This window comes from Melanerpes formicivorus, unplaced genomic scaffold (genome assembly GCF_026170545.1).
Source record: "Melanerpes formicivorus ecotype bairdi unplaced genomic scaffold, bMelFor1.0.p_v2 SCAF_114, whole genome shotgun sequence".
In the NCBI taxonomy this organism is placed as follows: Eukaryota; Metazoa; Chordata; class Aves; order Piciformes; family Picidae; genus Melanerpes; species Melanerpes formicivorus.
Window position 1 is genome coordinate 178,163 of NW_027142466.1, and position 21,261 is coordinate 199,423.

A 21,261-nucleotide genomic window follows, 5' to 3' on the forward strand; every position below is an offset into this window, starting at 1 on the left:
CAGCCCCAGCCCCAGGCCCGGCCCCAGCCCAGCCCAAGCCCTATCCCCAGCCCAATCGTGCGATAGCTCTGGCCCGGACCCCATCCCCAGCCCTGCCCCAGCCCCAGTCCTGCCCCATCCCAGTCCCCATCCCCAGCCCTGCCTCAGCCCTGGACAAAGTGCCAGCCCCAGCCCTGTCCCTGTCCCCGCCCCAGCCCCAGCCCCAGCCCAACCCCAGCCCTGCCCCAGCCCCAGCCCCAGCTCCAGCCCCAACCTCAGTCCCAGCCCTGCTCCCAGCCTCGGCCCCAGCCCTACGCCAGCCCTGCCCCAACCTCAGGCCCAGCCCTGCCCCAGGCCCAGCCCAGACCGCAGCCCAGCCCCACCCTCAGCCCCAGCCCTGCCCCCAGCCCAGACCCGGCCCCAGCCCCAGCCCAGCCCCAACCCTACCCCCAGCCCTGCCCCAGACTTAGCCACAGGCCCCAGCCCCGTCCCCAACCGCAGCACGGCCCCAGCCCAGCCACAGCCCTGCCCCAGCCCTGGCTCCAGCCCGGACCCAGTTCCGGCCCCAGCCTCCAGCCCTACCCCAGCCCAGGCCCCAGCCCCAGCCCGAGCACAGCACCAGCACAGCCTCCAGCCTCAGCCCCATCCCAGCCCCAGCCCCAGCCCAGCCTCCAGCCCAACCGTGCCCCAGCACCAGCCCTGCCCCAGCCCTGCCCCAGCCCAGCCCCAGCCCAGCCCACAGCCCTGCCCTCACCCCAGCCCCAGGGCTGCCCCAGCCACGGCCCCAGCCCTGCCCCAGCCCTGCCCCAGCCCAGCCCCAGCCCAGCCCACAGCCCTGCCCTCACCCCAGCCCCAGGGCTGCCCCAGCCACGGCCCCAGCCCTGCCCCAGCTGTGTCCCAGCCCTGCCTTCAGCCCAGCCCCAGTCCTGGACCCAATCCCAGCCCCAGACCCGACACCAGCCCTGTCCCAGCCCTACCCCCGTCCTAGACCCCAGCCCAGTCCTGCCCCAGCCCTGGCCCCAGCCCTGTCCCGAGCCCTAGCCCTGCCCCAGCCCCAGTCCTGCCCCAGCCCAGCCCCCATCCCCAGCCCTGCCCCAGCCCAGTCCCAGCCCAGCCCCAGCCCCCAGCCCCGGCCTCAGCCCCACCCCAGCCCTGCCCCAGCCCTCCCCCAGCACCAGCCCTGCCCTGCCCCAGCCCTGCCCAAGCCTTGGTTCCAGCCCCGGCCACAGCCCTGTCCCCAGCCCCAGCTCTGCCCCAGCCCCCAGTCCCGGTCCCAGCCCAGCCCCAGCCCCAGCCCTAGCCCCAGCCCCCAGCCCCCAGCCCCCAGACCTGACCCCAGCCCTGCCCCAGCCTCAGCCCAAGCCCAGCCCCAGCCCCTGCCCCAGACCTGCCCCAGCCCCAGCCCCAGCCCCAGCCCCCAGCCCCCAGCCCCCAGCCCTGACCCCAGCCCTGCCCCAGCCTCAGCCCAGCCCCAGCCCTGCTCCAGCCCCGGCCCCAGCCGACCCCAGCTCAGCCCCAGCCCAGCCCCAGCCCTACCCCCAGCCCTGCCCCAGACTTAGCCACAGGCCCCAGCCCCGTCCCCAACCGCAGCACGGCCCCAGCCCAGCCACAGCCCTGCCCCAGCCCTGGCTCCAGCCCCGGACCCAGTTCCGGCCCCAGCCTCCAGCCCAGCCCCAGCCCTGCCCCAGCCCTACCCCAGCCCAGGCCCCAGCCCCAGCCCGAGCACAGCCCCAGCCCAGCCTCCAGCCCAATCGTGCCCCAGCACCAGCCCTGCCCCAGCCCTGCCCCAGCCCCAGACCAGCCCCAGCCCCAGCCCAGCCCACAGCCCTGGCCTCACCCCAGCCCCACAGCTGCCCCAGCCACGGCCCCAGCCCTGCCCCAGCCCTGGCCCAGCCCCCAGCCAAGTGCCAGCCCCTGCCCCAGCCCTGCTCCAGCATCCTTCCCAGCCACAGCCCAGCCCCCAGCCCTGGCCCCAGCCCTGGCCCAGCCCCTGCCCCAGACCCCAGACCCCAGCCCCCAGCCCCCAGCCCCCAGCCCCCAGCCCCCAGCCCCCAGCCACCAGCCCAGCCCCAGCCCAGCCCCAGCCCTGCCCCAGCCCCGGCCCCAGCCCCGGCCCCAGCCCAGCCCCAGCTGTGTCCCAGCCCTGCCTTCAGCCCAGCCCCAGTCCCGGACCCAATCCCAGCCCCAGACCCGACACCAGTCCTGTCCCAGCCTTACCCCCGTCCTAGACCCCAGCCCAGTCCTGCCCCAGCCCCGGCCCCAGCCCCAGCCGTGCCCCAGCCCCAGCCCCAGCCCTAGCCCTGTCCAAGCCTTGGTTCCAGCCCCAGCCCCAGCCCTGCCCCATCCCCAGCCCTGCCCCAGCCCAGTCCCAGCCCAGCCCCAGCCCCCAGCCCCGGCCTCAGCCCTGCCCCAGCCCTGCCCCAGCCCTCCCCTAGCCCAGGCCCCAGCCCCAGCCCCTGCTCATCCCCAGCACAGCCTCCAGCCTCAGCCCCATCCCAGGCCCCAGCCCCGACACCAGCCCCCACCCCAGATCCGACCCCAGCCCCGGCCTCAGCCCCGCCCCAGCCCTGCCCCAGCCCAGGCCCCAGCCCCAGCCCAGGCCCCAGCCCCAGCCCTGCCCCAGCCCTAGCCCCAGCCCCAGCCCCAGCCCTGCCCCAGCCCCATCCCCAGCCCAGGCCCCAGCCCCAGCCCCAGCCCTGCCCCAGCCCCAGCCCCGGACCCAGCCCTGCCCCCAGTCCCAGCCCCCAGCCCCGGCACCAGCCCTGTCCCCAGCCCAGCACCAGCCCCGGCCCCAGCCCTAGCCCTGTCCAAGCCTTGGTTCCAGCCCCAGCCCCAGCCCCTAGCCCCAGCCCCAGCCCTGGCCCCAGCCCAGTCCCAGCCCAGCCCCAGCCCCCAGCCCCGGCCTCAGCCCTGCCCCAGCCCTTCCCCAGCCCAGGCCCCAGCCCTGGCCCCTGCTCAGCCCCAGCACAGCCTCCAGCCTCAGCCCCACCCCAGGCCCCAGCCCCGGCTCCAGCCCCCGCCCCAGCTCCGAACCCAGCCCAGCCACAGCCCCAGCCACAGCCCTGCCCCAACCCAGCCCCAGCCACAGCCCAGCCCCAGCCCAAGCCCAGCCCCAGCCCAAGCCCAGCCCTAGCCCAGCCCTGCTCCAGCATCCTGCCCAGCCACAGCCCAGCCCCCAGCCCTGGCCCCAGCCCTGGCCCAGCCCCCAGCCCCCAGCCCAGCTCCAGCCCAGCCCCAGTCCAGGCCCAAGCCACGGCCCCAACCCCGGCCCAGCCCCTGTCCCAGCCCCCAGCACAGCCCCAGCCCTGCCCCAGCCCCAGCCCTACCCCAGCCCCAACCCAGCCCCAGCCCCAGCCCTGACACAGCCCAGCCCCAGCCATAGCCAAGCCACAACCCTGGACCCAGCACCAGCCCCAACCCCAGCCCCAACCCTGCCCCCAGCCCAGCCCCAGCCCCAGCCCTACCTCATCCCTGCCCCAGCCTCGGGCGCAGCCCTGCCCCAGCCCCAGCCCAGACCCCAGCCCAGCCCCACCCTCAGCCCCAGCTTAGCCCCAGCCCCAGCCCTGCCACAGCCCCAGCCCCATCCCTACCTCATCCCAGCCCCACCCTCAGCACCAGCCCAGCCCCAGCCTCAGCCCCAACCTTGGCCCCAGCCCAGCCACAGTTCCAGCCCTGCCCGAGCCCTGCCCCTGCCCCGGACCCAGCCCTGCCCCAGCCCAGCCCCAGTCACAGCCCTGCCCCAGCCAGTTCTAGCTTGGCTTAGTAGATGTTATGATACAGGTGCTCTGGCTCTAACAGTTGGAGACAAGTCAGCAGCTCAGTTAGGAACTCTCTCAAGGGACAATGGAATAGATAGACATCTAGGCAGGGCTCTCGGTAAGGTTAATCTGTGGATACGCCTTCTAATGGCGGTTGCCCTGAGATACCCTTCCCGAGATGATCTTCCCTGGAATCCTAAACCCTGGACTACCATAGATGAGGGAATTAAGCGCTTGAGAGAATTTGCTGTTAGAGAGCTACTCTATGGTGAACATGAAACTCTGAATCCTGATGACATTCCTGTGGGTATTGGTCTTGCTAAAAAGATCATCAAACTTGCTCCTTCTAATTATGCAAACATTCTGGCAAGCAGAATTGTGTCAAGAAATTATGGTGGAGCTTCTCCCACGGTTGGCCAATTCAGTGATCAAATGAGACAATTGGAGGATAGCATGACACGTGGTTCTTTGGTTTCAGCCATTAAAACTATGTCTGGAGATATACAGAATTGCATAAGAGAGTTAAAAGATGAATTTAGAAATTCCATATCCCAATTGGCACAGAAGGATAATTTCAATTCTTCCTCCAGGTGGGTACAAGTCTCACCTGTGAGGAATACACGTCCTCCAAGGAGGTCATTCCAAAACAGGTCGTTCCAAAACAGACCACCAAGGCAATCACGTAGAACTATTTGGATAACTCTGCGTGATCAGTTTGGTGAGAACATGAACCGCTGGGATGGCCAACCAACTGCTAATCTTTTCAGGAGACTGAGGGAATTGCAAAGTGGCAGAACCCAAGGTAGCAATACCAGAAGGGTAGCTGTTACTTCCACAGTTCCCCAGAACGACTCTTATGGCTCCAACAGTGGCTCCAGTCATAACATGCAAAGTTATAACCCTGCAAACTATGTGCAATGCACATGTGCGCATGTTCCCCATAACTAGGGGTGCCCTGCCTCCCGCCAGGGGGAGGAGAGGGATAACAGAGATAATAGAATCTATTGGGATGTGTACATCCAGTGGCCTGGCACTTCACAATTTCGGAAGTACAGGGCCTTGGTTGACACAGGAGCTCAGTGCACCATAATACCATCAAATTATCAGGGATCAGAGTCTATAACTATTCTGGGAGTCACTGGTGGATCTCAAGAGTTGAGTAAGGTAGAGGTTAATATAAGTTTAACTGGTAAACAATGGAGGAAGCATACAGTTGTGACCGGACCTGATGCACCTTGTATTTTGGGAATTGATTTTCTGAGAGAAGGGCGTTTCAAAGACCCTAGAGGTTACAAATGGGCTTTTGGAGTAGCTTCTATAGAAATTGATGGACAAAAATTGAAGCTGTCTGCCAGACCTGAACTTTCTGATGAATCTGCAGTTGTGGGACAACATAAGATACAGGACATTAAATTGCCGGTTGCTTCTCAGACTGTGCATCACAGACAATACAGAGCCAACCGTGACTCTTTGTTGCCCATTCAGAATCTGATTCGTCAGTTAGAAAGTCAGAAAGTCGTCAGCAAAACTCATTCACCTTTCAACAGTCCAGTGTGGCCTGTGCGGAAGCAGAATGGAGACTGGCGTCTGACAGTAGACTACCGAGCCCTAAATGAAGTGACACCACCTATGAGTGCAGCAGTACCAGACACGATGGAGCTTCAGTATGAGCTGGAATCCAAAGAGGCCAAATGGTATGCTACCATAGACATTGCTAATGCATTTTTCTCTATTCCCATAGCAGAGGAATGCAGGCCTCAGTTTGCTTTCACCTGGAGAGGAATCCAGTACACTTTCAACAGGCTGCCAATGGGCTGGATCCACAGCTCAAGCATCTGTCATGCAGTGATCCACGATGCTCTGGAGAAAGGCGGTGCTCCAGAACACATCCAGTTCATCGATGATATCATTGTCTGGGGTAAAACTGCTGAGGAAGTCTTCGAGAAAGGTAACAAAATCATTGACATTCTTCTGAATGCAGGTTTTGCCATCAAGCGAGACAAGGTGAAAGGACCTACCACAGAGATTCAGTTTCTGGGAGTGAAGTGGCAGGATGGACGCCGACACATTCCAGTGGATGTGGTAAATAGAGTCTCTACCATGGCAAGTCCCACAAACAAGCAAGAGACCCTACGTGTCTTGGGGATAGTGGGATTTTGGAGACTGCACATTCCTGGATACAGTCAGATTGTGAAACCTCTGTATGATGTGACTCGAAAGAGAAACCATTTCCACTGGGGACCTGAACAACAAGCAGCCTTTGACCAGATAAAGCAAGAGGTAGTTCAAGCAATGGGTCTGGGACCAGTCCGAGATGGTCCAGACATTAAGAACATTTTGTACACGGCTGCAAGTGACAATGGTCCAACCTGGTGCTTGTGGCAAAAAGCTCCAGGTGAGACACGTGGACGACCTCTTGGTTTCTGGAGTCGAGGTTACAGAGGTTCAGAGGCTAATTATACTCCAACAGAGAAAGAAATTTTAGCTGCCTATGAAGGAGTAAAAGCATCTTCTGAAGTGATTGGAACTGAATCACAACTTCTATTAGCTCCCAGATTACCAGTTTTGAATTGGATGTTCAAAGGCAAAGGCTCCACACCACATCATGCCACAGACTCAACCTGGTCTAAGTGGATGGCTCTGATAACACAGAGAGCTCGAATGGGAAATCTTGAAAGACCTGGTCTAGTGGAAGTGATCTCAAGTTGGCCTGAAGGTATCAACTGTGCCAAACCTCCAGAGGAGAAAGTAACTCATGCTGAGGAAGCTCCTCCTTACAATGACCTTTCTGATGATGAAAAGAAATATGCTTTGTTCACAGATGGTTCCTGTCGTCTTGTTGGGAACAAGCGAAGGTGGAAGTCTGCAGTGTGGAGTCCAACACGCCGAGTTGCAGAGGCGAAAGATGGAGAAGGAGAATCCAGTCAGTTCGCAGAGGTAAAAGCTGTCCAGCTAGCTCTCGATGTGGCTGAACGTGAGAGATGGCCAAAGCTTTATCTCTACACCGACTCATGGATGGTAGCCAATGCTCTATGGGGTTGGCTAAAGAACTGGAAGAAGAGTGGTTGGCAGAGAAAAGGAAAACCCATTTGGGCAGCCAACCTATGGCAGGACATTGCTGATCGAATCGAGAGAATTCCAGTGAAAGTGAGACACATCGATGCTCACATTCCTAAGAGTAAAGCTACTGAGGAACAGCAACACAACCATCAGGCAGATCTAGCTGCAAGAGTTTCTCAAGTAGACATGGACTCTAATCTTGATCTCGACTGGAAACACCGAGGTGAGATATTCTTAGCTCGGTGGGCTCACGATTCGTCAGGACATCAAGGCAGAGATGCAACATACCAATGGGCTCGTGACAGATCCATAGACATTTCCATGGATGCTATCACACAAGTCATCCATGACTGTGACATTTGTGCTGCTATTAAGCAGGCAAAACGACTTAAGCCCTTGTGGTATGGTGACAGATGGTCCAAGTACAAGTATGGTGAAGCTTGGCAGATTGACTACATCACTCTACCACGTTCTCGTTCTGGTAAGCAATACGTGCTTACTATGGTAGAGGCAAACACTGGATGGTTGGAAACTTACCCAGTTCCACATGCAACTGCACGCAACACCATTCTTGGTCTGGAGAGACAGATCCTGTGGAGACACGGAACTCCAGAGAGGATTGAGTCAGACAACGGAACTCATTTCAAGAACAACCTTGTAAAGAACTGGGCAAAAGAGCACGGTATTGAGTGGATATTCCACATTCCCTACTATGCACCAGCTTCAGGGAAGATTGAACGCTACAACGGTTTGTTGAAGACCACTCTCAAAGCCATGGGAGGTGGATCTTTGAAAAACTGGGAAAAACATTTAGCACAAGCAACCTGGCTGGTAAATAGTAGAGGTTCAGTGAACCGAGCTGGACCTGCACATTCAGATTTGCTACGGAAAGTAGAAGGTGATAGAGTTCCTGTTGTTAGAGAAAAGAATCTGTTAGGTAAAACTATTTGGGTATTTTCACCCTCAGGAGAGGCTAAACCTGTCCGAGGGGTGGTTTCAGCTGAAGGTCCGGGTCACACTTATTGGGTAATGCAAGAGAATGGTGAAATTCAGTGTATTCCACAAAGAAATCTAACTTTAGCTGAAAGAGGTTAACTTCAAACTGTTGTACAGCTACATCGCGTCCAAAGGAAGAATCAATGAGGAGTCTACGGTGCACGAACCCTGAGATCCCTGAGAGCCCTGAGTCAACTAAGAGACCCTGAGAATCCCTGTTTCCCTTTTCTTCGCTTCATCGGCGAAGAAATGAACTGTTTTCCATTTTTCTCATTTTCTGATTTTCTTGGACTTTTGAATCATCTATATCTGAGCATAGCCGGAATGGACTATGAACTTCGCTCACGAACTGTAAATATCATTTTTGGATTGGATGGACAGTATGAACAGCCAATGAAATTGTTTAGAAGGGGTGGACTGTGGCCGGTTGACGTTGCCCCCTTAAGAAAGGGAATATGGTGGACGGAAGTTGGTAAACGGAAGGAATAGTCTAAACTATTTCATTGGTAAAGTGGGAGGAAGCACCTTCGGAACTGGGAGTGAAGTGGACATTTGCACGACTTTTCTGTCAGTCTTGCTTCCGCCTTTCCACGGTGCGGCCGCTCTCTGTCTCTGTGCTGGGCTTTCTGCCAAGGCCTCGGCCTTGAAGATAGATAAAGGCTGGTATATTAACTCCCTTCCAATTAACACGAACTGCTTCTAACTTTTTTTTCCTCTCTTTTCTTTCTCTTTCTATCCCATTCTGGGGAAAGGGGGGAGAGAGGGGAGAGCGGAGGTGGGGAACCCCCCTCTCTGCCGAGGGGGCTTACTCTCATTTCTGTGTTGCTCTGTTGTATATCTTTGTATATATTGTAGATATTGTAAATTTGTAAATATTCCCCCTGCATTCCCTACGTTGCTTTGTAAATATAGCTCCACTGCTTTGCTAATTCAGCTTGCGAGTTTTTTTTTCCTTTCCCTTCAATTTTTTTTTTCTCTTTTACTTTACAAGGGGGAAGGGAGGAGGCTTCTCGGCCTTACCTTCCACCCACCACAATCTCAGTGACGCCTGAACCGGCTGCATGCAGTGGCTGAAGGATGGAACAGAAATCAAGGGCAGCAAGACATAGGTGATTAAGAGTGAGGGGCACCCAGGACCCTGCCAGGCACCCTGGCTGAGAGCTCAGAGCCTGCTGCCTACAGCTGCCAGACAAAGAATGCCAAGCAGGCATTCCAAGTGCAGGTGCAAGGTGAGGAGAGAGCAGTGCACGTTGTGTCCCAAAGCCAGCAGCTCTACTGCCTTGGGAGGGTGGAGGACACTACTCTGAAACTGTTCCAGCCTCAAAGCCTGACTTGGTGGTGCAGCTGCTGTGGCTGCCCCAGCAGAGGCCAGCAAAGTTCTCCTGCTCCCAAATGCCCAAGTGTAGCCTTTTGCTGGCTGCCTGAGGGAAGCCAGCCCCTGGCTGAGCCTTGAGGTCCCTTCCAACCCTGACAGTTCTCTGATTCTGTGATTCTTAGGATGATTCATTTGCTACAGTTGCCCAGAACCAGCTTCTTGGAACAGGCTTTTGATCTTTTCCTTTCCCCACAGCTTTTCTCTTCTCCTGCATCAGTGAAGTTTGCCCAGAGCCTGGAAGCTGTTGCTGCTGAGATTGGAGGCAGCATCTCTCTGAGCTGGGAGGTGAGCCAGGCCAAGGGGCAGGTGGTGTGGCGCAGGAGCGGTGTGGAGCTCAGAGCCAGCAAACGCTTCCAGATTCACCAGGAGGGGCTCAGAAGGAGCCTGAGCATCACAGGCATCCGGGCTGAGGATGAGGGAGAGTAGTCCTGCCAGCCCAGGGGTGACAAGAGCAGCCTCACCATCACCCCCAAAGGTATGGCTCCTTTGGTGGCAATGTGGAGGGAGCTTTGGGTTTGTCCTCAGTTGTTGCACCTGGGGTGGGTTGCAATGACCCCCCCAGCCCTTCCCAACTGACCATTGCCAGAGCAGCTGAGCTGGAAAGCAAAGGAAGCTGTATTGGCAAGCAAACCTCCAATCTAAACTATGGAATGCGATGGCTGTGTACAGAATACACAATGGTTACATCCAGTTACAATTCATCAACAGCACCAGAACCCCCCTGGACAAAACCAGGGGGTTCCCAACACCTTCCCCCTCCCTGCTCCCCTCCCTCCCTCCCTCTTGCAGTAAAGAAATCTTTCCTAATAGCCAACCTAAACCTCCCCTGGTACACCTTGAGGCCATTTCCTCTCCTTCTGTCACTCAAGCTGTGCCAGGGGAGGTTTAGGCTGGAGGGGAGGAGAAAGTTCTTCCCAGAGAGAGTTGTTGGCCATTGGGATGTGCTGCCCAGGGAGGTGGTGGAGTCCCCATCCCTGGAGGGGTTCAAGAGGGGATGGGACGTGGCGCTTGGTGCCATGGCTTAGTTAGTCCTGAGGCCTTGGGTGACAGCTTGGACTTGATGATCTCTGAGGTCTTTCCCAACCTTGTTGCTGATATGATTCTATGATCCTAGGGAGAAGAGACCAACACCCACCTTGTAGTGCATTTGAGGCTGGAATTAAGTGTCCCAAATGTCAAATGGGATTTCCCCTCCCCCCAGTTGTTTGTCTCTCTTCCTGCATCTTTATGAACCAAACTTAGACCTGGGAAACATGAAGATTCATTTCAGGCAGGCCTAGAGGAAAGCTGGGCAGGAGCTGTTACGAGAAGGACAGAACGTCTTCCAGACAGCTGGCCTGCAGAGCTGGCAGAAGGAGCCAGGGAGCTGCACAGTTTCCCTATGTTCCATGAGGAGGTGTTTGGAACTCTCCTCAGCAGCTTGGATCCCCAAAAGTCCATGGGACCAGATGGGATCCATCCTAGGGTGCTGAGAGAGCTGGCAGATGAGCTGGCCAAGCCACTCTCCATCATTTTTCAGCAGTCCTGGCTCACTGGAGGGGTCCCAGAGGACTGGAAGCTGCCAATGTAGTGCCCATCCACAAGAAGGGCTGGTTGGATGAGCCAGGGAATTACAGGCCTGTCAGCCTGACCTCAGTGCCAGGCAAGATCATGGAACAGGTCACCCTGAGTGCAATCACACAGCACTCACAGCATGGCCAAGGGATCAGGCCCAGCCAGCATGGATTCAGGAAGGGCAGGTCCTGCCTGACCAACCTGATCTCCTTCTATGATCAGGTGACTGCCTGGTGGATGTGGGGAGGCCTGTTGATGTAGTCTACCTGGACCTCAGCAAGGCCTTTGACACCATCCCCCATAGCAAACTGCTGGCCAAGCTGTCAGCCCCTGGCTGGGACAGCAGCTCTCTGAGCTGGGTTAGGAACTGGCTGGAGGCTGAGCCCAGAGAGTGGTGGTGAATGGTGCCACAGCCAGCTGGCAGCCAGGCACCAGTGGTGTGCCCCAGGGAGCAGTGCTGGGCCCTGTGCTCTTTAACATCTTCATTGATGATCTGGAGGAGGACATTGAGTCCATCAGCAGTAAGTTTGCACACAACACCAAGCTGGGGGCAGGAGTTGAGCTGTTAGAGGGCAGAAGGGCTCTGCAGAGGGACCTGGACAGGCTGGGCAGATGGGCAGAGGCCAAGGGCAGGAGATTGAACACATCCAAGTGCCAGGGGCTGCACATTGGCCACAGCAACCCCAGGCAGTGCTGCAGGCTGGGGGCAGAGTGGCTGAGAGCAGCCAGGCAGAAAGGGACCTGGGGGTACTGGTTGATGGAAGGCTGAACATGAGCCAGCAGTGCACCCAGGGGGCCAAGAAGGCCAAGGGCATCCTGGCCTGCATCAGGAAGAGTGTGGCCAGCAGGAGCAGGGAAGTCCTTGTGCCCTGTGCTCAGCACTGGTTAGGCCACACCTTGAGTCCTGTGTCCAGTTCTGGGCCCCTCAGTTTAGGAAGGAGGTTGACTTGCTGGAATGAGTCCAGAGAAGAGCAACAAAGCTGGGGAGGGGTTTGGAACACAGCCCTGTGAGGAGAGGCTGAGGCAGCTGGGGTTGCTTAGCCTGGAGAGGAGGAGACTCAGGGGTGACCTTATTGCTCTCTCCAACTCCCTGAAGGGAGGTTGGAGCCAGGTGGAGGTTGGTCTCTTCTCCCAGGCAGCCAGCACCAGAACAAGAGGACACAGTCTCAGGCTGTGCCAGGGAAGGTTCAGGTTGGATGTTAGGAAGAAGTTCTACACAGAGAGAGTGATTGCCCTTTGGAATGGGCTGCCCAAGGAGGTGGTGGAGTCCCCATCCCTGGAGGTGTTCAGGAGGAGACTTGCTGGGGTGCTTGGTGCCATGGGTTAGCTGTTTGGGTGGGTTGGATTGGTTGATGGGTTGGACACAATGATCTTGAAGGTCTCTTCCAACCTGGTTTGGTTTCTTCTAAATAAATATGGGTTATTCTAAATAAAAATAAATGGTCTGCTCTGCCCTGGCAGATGGTTTTTTCCCAGAGCTGCATCTGAAGGGAGGTGAAAATGGGAGAGCTGAAGCACTGCCCCTGTGAGGAGGGCCTGAGGAAGTTGGGGTTGTTCTGCCTGGAGAAGATAAACTCCAGAGGGACCTCAGAGTAGGCTTCCAGTACTTCAAGGGGCCCTCAGGAAAGATGGGGAGGGACCTCCATCAGGGCAATGTCATGATGGGATGAGGAATAAGGATTTGAAGCTGCCAGAAGGTAGATTTAGATTAGCTCTTAGGCTCACTCTGAAGAGGGTAAGGCACAGGAAGAGTTTCCTAAGAGAGGTTATGGGTGCCCCCTGCCTTGAAGTGTTCAAGGTCAGGTGAGATGGAGTTTGGAACAACCTCATCTAGGGGAAAATGTCTCTGCCCATGGCAGAGGGGTTGGGAGAAAATGATGTTAAGGTTCCTTCCAACTCAGAGTGGTCTGAGTCTGTGCTCTGAAAAGACAAACTGGCAGTGTCCTGTTCCTTACTAGATGCTGTCCTCATGTGGCCACTTAGGTTTAGCAAGAACTTCACACACACTTGTTCTGTTCCACTGCTCTGTTGAACTCCTCCTTCCTCCCTGACTTTGTCACTGGGATGAGATGCCCTTTGCATGCAGGCTGCTTTACATCTGAGCCCTGCTCCTGAGGATGAGTCAAGGTGAAATCCCTTCCAAAAGGCAAGGGCTGCAGGAGCACAAAATGGTGAATTGGTTCTGATGAGTCAGTGCAAAGGTGCAGAGTTAAAGAGGAATATGCTGAGTGCAAGAGACTCGGAAGCAAAGCTACAGCTGGGGCAAAGCATGTGGCAGATGTCCCTGTGGCTGCTGTGGTCCAGACACACAGCCAAGGCTGTAAGCTTGCAGAGAAGGATGTGAATGGGACAGCTTTCATAGAATCATAGAATGGTTTGGCTTGGAAGGGAGCTTAAAGCTCATCCAGTTCCAACCCCCCTGCCAGAACAGCTCCCACTACACTGGCTTGCTCAAAGCCCCATCCAGCCTGGTCTTCAATACTTCCAGGGATGAGGCATCTACAGTGTCTCCAGGCAATCTGTTCCAGTGTCTCACCACACTCACTAAAGGACTTCTTCCTGATGTCCAATCTCAATCTGCCTTGCTCTGGGTGGAAATCAATGCCCCTTGTCCTGTCCCTGCAGTCCCTTCTCCAGATCCCTTCTCCAGCTTCCCTGTAGAATAGCATCCTTTGGCTTGCAAGAGACCTTTAAAGATCCTCTAGTCCAACCCCCTGGCAGTGCACAGAGACATCTGCAGCTGGATCAGGTTGCTCAGTGATTAGGATGCAGGAGATGGGAGGCTTGTGTTTAGGAATCCTTGGCAGATTTTCACTCCTTAATGTGGTTAACTTCTTTTGAAGCCTGTGTAAAGTTCTAGCAGCCATAAAATCCTCTGCTGGAGCTGGTACTGTGCCTCTAGGGTCAAGCAGGGAATGTGATTCCTGTGCTGAAGAAGGAAAGTGGCCAGGAGGGGATGTTGGTCTGGAATAACACACACTCCATGTGCTCTGTCTGCAAGCATGCAGAAGGTGATCACAGCAGATGAAGCTCAGGGAAATCTTCCTCTCTCTCCTTTCACAGCCCCAGAGATCAGGATTGTTAAAGCCCTGGAAGATGTGGAAGTGAATGAATAGGAGAGTGGATCTTTTGTCTGGGACATTTCACATGGTGAGGCCCAGCCCCAATGGTCCAAAACTGACAACAAGCTGAAGGCTGCTGCCAACATCAGGATGCCTCAAGAGGGTAGGAGGACAAAGGGGATCTTGTTCCTGCATGGGGGTGGGGTGGAGTAAGTGCTGAGAAGAAGGACTGAGAAGAAGGCTCTGACCTTCCCAATCCAAGGAGGAAGGTTCAGGAGAGTTAGCCTATTGTTGTGGGGGTGCAGCTAGGCAGGGACAGGAAGGTGGTGAGAACTTAAGGCAGATTTGGTGGTGTGAGCCCATCCCATGCCACCAGCAGTGGGGAGGAATTTGTATCTTCTGATAATGGGTGGGATCCTTCTCTTTCAAGTCCTTCCCAGATGGTGGGGACCACATTCAATCAGTCCCTGGAGGAGCTGAGGTTATTGTGATGCACAAACAAAGGAATGTTTGAAGGCTTTTTGAGCCACTAAGTTCAGTAAAGATTGCAGAAGTGTGCAGAATGCTACTGAGGGATTCCTAAATCCCTGCTCTCCTCTTCCCCCCTGGATCCAGAGCAATCCATTAGCATGGTAAAGGAGTTGTGTGACGAGGATGTGACCGAGCCTGAAGAGGCCACCTTGCAATGGGAGACCTCCACTCCATCTGTGAAACCTCCCAGATGGCTGCTGTGTGGAGAAGCCTTGCAGGCTGGCAGAAACATTATCATGCAGCAAGAAGGCACCAGCCCCAGGCTGACCGTCCTGCAAACCAGTGCCAGCGTGACAGGCACCGTGCAGCTCTCCACTGGCAAGTCCAAAGCCACAGCAAACCTACTTGTCAGAGGTAAGGTGTCCTGGCTTGGCTGCACCATGGAGAGATCCTCCCTCTCACAGGGCCTGGGCAGTCATTTGTTTCAGACAGCACTGTCTAGTGTGCAGCTTCCACGCTCTGGGCTCCTGGCAGTGTAGGTGCATGTGGAAGATCTGGTCAATTCCCAGCTCCCAGTTGTTGGTTGGAACGCTGGGACAGGCTGCCCAGGGCAGTGGTGGAGTCCCCATCCTTGGAGGCATTGAAGAGATGTGCAGACATGGCACTTCAGGACACAGTTGAGTGGGCATGGTGGGGTTGGGCTCATGGTTGTACCTGCTAATCTTTGAGGTCTTTTCCAAGCTTAATGATTCTGTGATTCTATAGATGAGACATCCATGCCTTAGGAAAGGATTTGACTACATGAGTTTGGAGTGCCTGGTATTCAAATGGAGCCAAGGCTAGGCTTTGGGTTGGTTGTTTTTTCCTTCTTGACTTTACCACAGAGGACAAAACCAAAGAAATTTGCCAGGAGAGATTATTTTGTCCCATTCCTGAGCTAGACAAGTTTGCCAGCTCATGTAATGAATCTGCTTGGTCATTGACTTGATCTGGGACCAAGCTTCCAGGCTTGATGTCTTCTGCTGTCACCATGGTAAATATCTCCAATCCCATTCTAAAGTCCTTGTTTTGACTTTCCTTTGCTCATACTTGAATGCCAACTCTAATCAGCAAGCAATTCAGTAAGTATTGATCCCTGCATCTGCAATGTAAAGTGTTGCCTTACAGAAACCTTGCCTTCCCTAAAGATCCTCAGGTTGGGTTTGCTTCAAAGCCACTCAGGTCTGTAACAGAAACCCGCAGCATCATCTGAGCAGTTCACCAAGCAGCTGGGAATGACATACAGGAAATAAACTGGCATGGAATACAGATCAGAAACTTTCCTCTTCTGCCCATTCCCCTTTCTTCTTCCCTACCCCTGCTTTGCAGATTCCCACATACAGATCACCAGGAAGCTGGAGGACAAGAGAGCTCTGGAGCACCATTCGCTCATCTTGGCCTGTGACTTCAGGCCTTCTCCCAAGAGTGTGAAGTGGTTCAAGGAGCACACAGCCACTGAGCCCTCTGAGAAGTCCAAAATCAAGCAGGAGCAGCATTCAGCAGAGCTCAGGGTTTTGAAGGTGAAGCCTGAAGATGCTGGTGTGTCCAAGGGCAGGGCTGGAAACGCGGAGACTGAAGCCACACTGCCTGTTGAAGGTACAGATGGTGTGCAGCAGGGAGGTTGGCCTGGTGATGATCTGGGTGAGGGCATTGAGTCCATCATCAGTACATCTGCAGATGACACCAAGCTGGGGCAGGAGTTGATCTGTTAGAGGGTAGGAGAGCTCTGCAGAGGGACCTGGACAGGCTGGACAGATGGGCAGAGTGCAAGGGCAGGAGATTGAACACATCCAAGTGCCAGGGGCTGCACATTGGCCACAGCAACCCCAGGCAGTGCTGCAGGCTGGGGTCAGAGTGGCTGAGAGCAGCCAGGCAGAAAGGGACTTGGGGGTACTGGTTGATGGAAGGCTGAACATGAGCCAGCAGTGCACCCAGGGGGCCAAGAAGACCAAGGGCATCCTGGCCTGCAGCAGGAAGAGTGTGGCCAGCAGGAGCAGGGAAGTCATTGTGCCTGTGCTCAGCACTGGTTAGGCCACACCTTGAGTCCTGTGTCCAGTTCTGGGCCCCTCAGGTTAGGAAAGAGGTTGAGGTGCTGGAAGGTGTCCAGAGAAGGGCAACAAAGCTGGGGAGGAGTCTGGGGCACAGCCCTGTGAGGAGAGGCTGAGGGAGCTGGGGTTGCTTAGCCTGGAGAAGAGGAGGCTCAGGGGAGACCTTCTTGCCCTCTCCAGCTCCCTGAACTGACTGTGTTATGAGCCATAGAATCATAGAATACTATGGGGTTTGAAGGAGCCTTTAAAGGTAGGGCACATCCTCAGTACAGCAGGTCTGGAGCTGGTCTGACTCAGCACAGAGAAAGCAGTTTGCTGCTGTCCTTAGTATGCCACATGGCTCCAGAGATGGAGATTCCTGAAGAACATTTCTGCTCCTGATGATGCAGCCAAGGGCTTCCTTAAATCCAGCCTAGCTTGTTGAGTAGCTGCTCCAGAGAAGTGTGAAGCTGTCCCTCTGGCCTTCACTCCATGCCTGCTCCAAGCCCTGTTCCCTGTGAGGAGATCTCCTTTGCCTGACAGATGCCCCAACACAGAGAGCAATATGTCCTTGCAAGCTCACAGCTGCAGAGTCATAGAGAGACTGCTGCTGTAGCACTGGCTCTCATTCCTTATCCATGGCAATGCTTCTCTCCTTCCTTTCACCCACCCAGGAACAGGTTCTGCTTTCCCTAACACTCACTGCAGTCAGGAGGTGTGGGACTGCTTTGGGCTCTGCATTGGCATCAGCAGCATTGCAAGGGTTTCCTGCAGCTCTCTTTCAATAGTGGGCAGCAGCTGAAAGTGCCTCAGCTGACATATCCTGGTTGTGCTCTGGTTTGGCTGCTAGCCTTCAGAGGAGCCTGCTGTCTTCATGAAGGCCTGGGCTGATGGCTTTGGGGAGGAGTGTGGTGTGATGTACCTGCAGTGTGAAGTCTCCAAAGAGAAGGTCAAACCTGCTTGGAGAAAGGATGGTGAGAAGATCACTTCTGGTAGCAAGTAGGAGCAGACACAGAGTGGGAAGCCCCTGTGCCTCCTTAGCCATGGCCTAGAAAAGACAGATGCAGGCTTACACACCTGTGATCCTGGCACTGATGTTGCCAAGCCAAAGGGCAGCGTCCAGGGGAAGTACTGCGGGTGATGGACATCCACAGAGTGCTGTAATTCTTGGTGCCCTTGGTCACTTGGTCTCACAGCTGTTCCTCCTAAAGCCTCCCATTACAAGGTGGGGTCTGAGCAAAGCCCAGTTCCTCTTAAAGGACAGCTGCAGCATTGTTGATGGTTTCACACTCACATGTGTGAGACACAGTTTGAATGTCTCTGATTTGAGCATCAGGAAGCAGCTCCATCAGACATTAGGCAGAAGTTCCTTATTGTTGAGGGTGGTGAGGCACTGCAACAGGCTGTCCAGAGAAGCTGTGGCTGCCCCATCCCTGCAGTGTTTAGGAGCAGGCTGGGTGAGGCTCTGGGCAAGCTGGGCTAGTAGGAGGTGTCCCTTCCAACTGCAGCCATTCCATGATGGTTCCATGAATATTAGGTGGGGGTAGGATGGTAACAAGTGAACAAACATCCCATTTCTCCTAGCTACACAGAGAAATACCTCAGACAACATCCCAGAGGCTTCCTACCTGACAACTTTTCTCCCCTCTAGCTCAGTGAGTCTTGACTTCTCTCCACTCAGTTCTTCCCGCAGTCCTTCCAGCGCAATGCCCTTCTCTGTAGCTCTGTGGTGACTCTGAGTGGATAATGGCTGAGAAACCCTTCCCATGTCAAACACACCTGGAAGGAATGCAGTGGTGTCTTCCCAGCTGAGTGGACAAAGCAGTCTGATGAGCTAACAATGTCCACACTGCTGCCCATGTCATTGTACTAAGCCACTTTTTGTCCTCCAGGGCTGAACATTGGCATCACCAAAGGCTTGAAGAACACAGGAATCCAGGAGGGAGCAGATTGCACTTTTGAGTGTCTTGTGTCCCATGAAAGCATTGCTGACTTCAGCTGGACACTGCCTGGGAGCCAAGTGGAAAGCGGAGGGCGATCTGAAGCCTCCGCCGCGGGGCAGCAGTGCACACTTCCCGTCGGGGCCGTGGCTCCTGGGGATGCTGGGGAAGTCATTCTCACTGCCCCTGCTCTGACCTCCAAGGCTTCTCTGGGTGTGAAAGGTAAGGAGATGAGAAAGGCTCTGGGGTTTGCATCCTTGGCTGTCTTTCCAGGAGGTTCTGTCAGTTACCCATGAAGGCAAACTTTAGTGGTGATCCAAATGAAGAGCAGCCTTCGCTGCCAGCCTCAAGGCACTGAGCTTTGGCCTTGGAAACAAGGGAAATGCTGAAATGTTTCAGAGGTGTTTGAGAAGGGCAGAACCCACTGAGCTGTCTCATTGGACAGACAATTGCTGCTCACACTGTCTGCATGTGAGAGAATCAGCCAAGGCTCTCTGTGCAGGCAGCAGACACGATGACATCCCTTGAAATGGATGCCCTCAGGACAAGTCCTCAGCTCCTGTAAGCAATTGTAGTACCACAGAATGGTTTAGGATGGAAGGGACCTTCAAAGGTCATCCAGTCCAGTCCCCCTGCAGGCAGCAGGAACATCTGCAACTAGATCAGGCTGCTCAGAGCCCTGTCCAACCTGACCTGGAGTGGTTCCGAGCATGGGACTTCTACAACCTCACTAGGTGACCTGGGCCAGGTCATCACCCTCAGTGTCAAACATTTCTCTCTTCTATCTACTCTAATTTCTTCCTTAGATCTGGCTTATCAGAATCCTTAATAGCCACTGAAACTCCAGAGCTGCCATTCCTGGGCCCTGAAGATCTGCTTTTCTCCCCCTTTCCCTAGCCTGATGTCAGTCATTCACTGGGGAGTGTGAAACCTTGCTGGGCATCTGAGTTGTGAAACCCTTGATAATATATTGGTCATGAGTTGTATTCAAAGTTCCCTTGGGGTGTGGTTGGTTGGTTTGGTTTGGTGGGGGGTTGTGGGTTTGGTTTGGGTTGGGTTTCTTTATGCTTGGTTTGGTTTTGTATTGTTTTGAGGAGACCTCAGCCACACCTGTGCAATGACAAACATGCTGGAAACACTCTGCCTCCTCTGCTTTGTGAGAGAGGAGAGGGAGAGGGGAGGGGAGGAGAGGAGAGGAGAGGAGAGGAGAGGAGAGGAGAGGAGACTCGAGGAGAGGAGACTCGAGGAGAGGAGACTCGAGGAGAGGAGACTCGAGGAGAGGAGAGGAGAGGAGAGGAGAGGAGAGGAGAGGAGAGGAGAGGAGAGGAGAGGAGAGGAGAGGAGAGGAGGAACCAGGTTGAAAAAGACCGCTGAGATCATCCAGTCCAACCTAGCACCCAGCACCATCTGATCAACTAAACCATGGCATCAAGGGCCTCATCCAGGCTCTTCCTAAACACCTGCAGGGATGGGGACTCCACCACCTCCCTGGGCAGCACATTCCAGACGCCAACAACTCTCTCAGTGAAGAACTTTCTCCTCACCTCCAGCCTAAACCTCCCCTGGCACAGCTTGAGACTGTGTCCTCTTGTTCTGGTGCTGGGTGCCTGGGAGAAGAGACCAACCCCCTCCTGGCTGCAACCTCCCTTCAGGGAGTTGTAGACAGCAATGAGGTCTCCCCTGAGCCTCCTTTCCTCCAGGCTAAGCAACCCCAGCTCCCTCAGCCTCTCCTCCTAAGGCTGTGCTCCAGACCCCTCAAGCCCCATGAGGAGAGGCTGAGGGAGCTGGAGTTGAAGCTGGTGATCCTCTAAGATTGGCTCTTCATCTGCTAGGATGAGAGCAAACAGCCTCAGGTTGTATCAGGGGTGGTTTAGGTTGGCTATTGGGAATAGTTTCTTCACCCAAAAGATTATCAAGCTCTGGAACAGACTGTCCAGGGCAGTGGTGGTTTCACCCTCCCTGGAGGGATTGAAAAGCCATCTAGAGGTGGTGCTAAGGCACACAGGGTAGTGGTGGGCTTGGCAGGGGTAGGCTGAAAGAGTTAGATGTGGTGATCTCAAGCACCTTTTTCAAGCTAAAGGATTCTGTATTCTGTAATTCTCCAAGGGAGGGCAGAGGAGATCCCAGAGCACTCTGTGCTCAGCACTTGGGTAGTTAGCAGAGCTCTTTCTTTCTGTCTTTCTTCCTTGGTTTCTCCCTTCCAGAACAACCTAATTATGCTGTCCAGGAACTCTCAGCCCTGAGAGCTGCTGAAAGGGGAACTGCAGTTTTGATTGGCCAGAGCCAGAGAGCTGCATCCTCTGTGGTCTGGAGGGAAGGCACTGCTGAGCTCAGGGCTACCAAGCAGTCTGAGATCACAGAGAAAGGACAAATGCTGCAGCTGGCCATAAATGACCTGGAGAAAAGTGACAGTGACACTTCCCCCTGTGCCATTGGTGATGCCCAGTCCAGAGCCAAGCTTGTGGTGCAAGGTGTGCATGAGATTGTGCCTCTCATCTCTCCAGCAGAAGCCACTGTGTGCAGAGGCAGATGCCTTCCATAGTGGTGAAGGGTCTGGAGCACAAGTCTGAGGAGCAGCTGAGGGAACTGGAGTTGTTTAGCCTGGGGCAAAGAAGACTGCAGGGATGCCTTCTGGCTCTCTGAAGGGAAATTGGAGTGAGCTGGGGCTCAGTCTCACCGAGAACAAGCAATAGGACAGGAGGAAATGGCCTCTGCTTGTACCAGGGAGCTTTAGGCTGGACACTAGGAAACATTTCCTCCCCCAAAGGGTTGCCAAGGCCTGGAACAGGCTGCCCAGGGCAGTGGTGGAATCTGCTTCCCTGGAGGGACTTACAGACAAAGATGTGGTGCTGAGGGGCATGGTTTAGTGGTGATCTGGCAGTGCTGGCTTAACAGCTGGGCTCCAGGATTGTAAAGGTCTCTTCCAAGCAAACTGAGTCTGTGATTCCATAGAAGCAGCAGATCCACTGATTTCTGGCTCTGGCTCACTCATGAGCTGGA

At 55.4% G+C, this 21,261-nt stretch overlaps 1 protein-coding gene and 1 long non-coding RNA gene across 4 annotated transcripts; both read left to right on the top strand.

Annotated features, from left to right (window-relative positions):
- Nucleotides 1-8,830: 8,830 nt before the first annotated feature.
- LOC137456007 (uncharacterized) lies at nucleotides 8,831-14,476 on the top strand. 2 transcript variants are annotated; one of them, XR_010990939.1, is made up of 4 exons: nucleotides 8,831-8,902; nucleotides 9,364-9,643; nucleotides 13,786-13,947; nucleotides 14,400-14,476. It is a non-coding gene; the product is annotated as an uncharacterized lncRNA (long non-coding RNA). The 2 variants fall into 2 exon arrangements; XR_010990940.1 differs by lacking the exon at nucleotides 8,831-8,902 and adding an exon at nucleotides 8,929-9,022.
- Nucleotides 14,477-14,478: 2 nt separating this feature from the next.
- On the top strand, nucleotides 14,479-21,174 carry LOC137456006 (obscurin-like). 2 transcript variants are annotated; one of them, XM_068167231.1, is made up of 4 exons: nucleotides 14,479-14,669; nucleotides 15,624-15,890; nucleotides 18,214-18,483; nucleotides 20,466-21,174. In XM_068167231.1, exons 1-4 carry the CDS (start codon nucleotides 14,552-14,554, stop codon nucleotides 20,801-20,803), a joined length of 993 nt encoding a protein of 330 aa, XP_068023332.1. In that variant the 5' UTR covers nucleotides 14,479-14,551; the 3' UTR covers nucleotides 20,804-21,174. The 2 variants fall into 2 exon arrangements, with proteins under 2 accessions (XP_068023332.1, XP_068023333.1); XM_068167232.1 differs by lacking the exon at nucleotides 20,466-21,174 and adding an exon at nucleotides 19,068-19,123.
- Nucleotides 21,175-21,261: the final 87 nt, after the last annotated feature.

Excerpts from the sequence above, each read along its gene's own strand:
- LOC137456006 (XM_068167231.1), top strand. The coding sequence starts at position 14,552 with ATGCAGCAAGAAGGCACCAGCCCCAGGCTGACCGTCCTGCAAACCAGT. Across the intron at positions 15,891-18,213 it reads AGCCACACTGCCTGTTGAAG|GGCTGAACATTGGCATCACC; the intron begins GTACAGATGGTG and ends TTTGTCCTCCAG. Across the intron at positions 18,484-20,465 it reads GGCTTCTCTGGGTGTGAAAG|AACAACCTAATTATGCTGTC; the intron begins GTAAGGAGATGA and ends TCTCCCTTCCAG.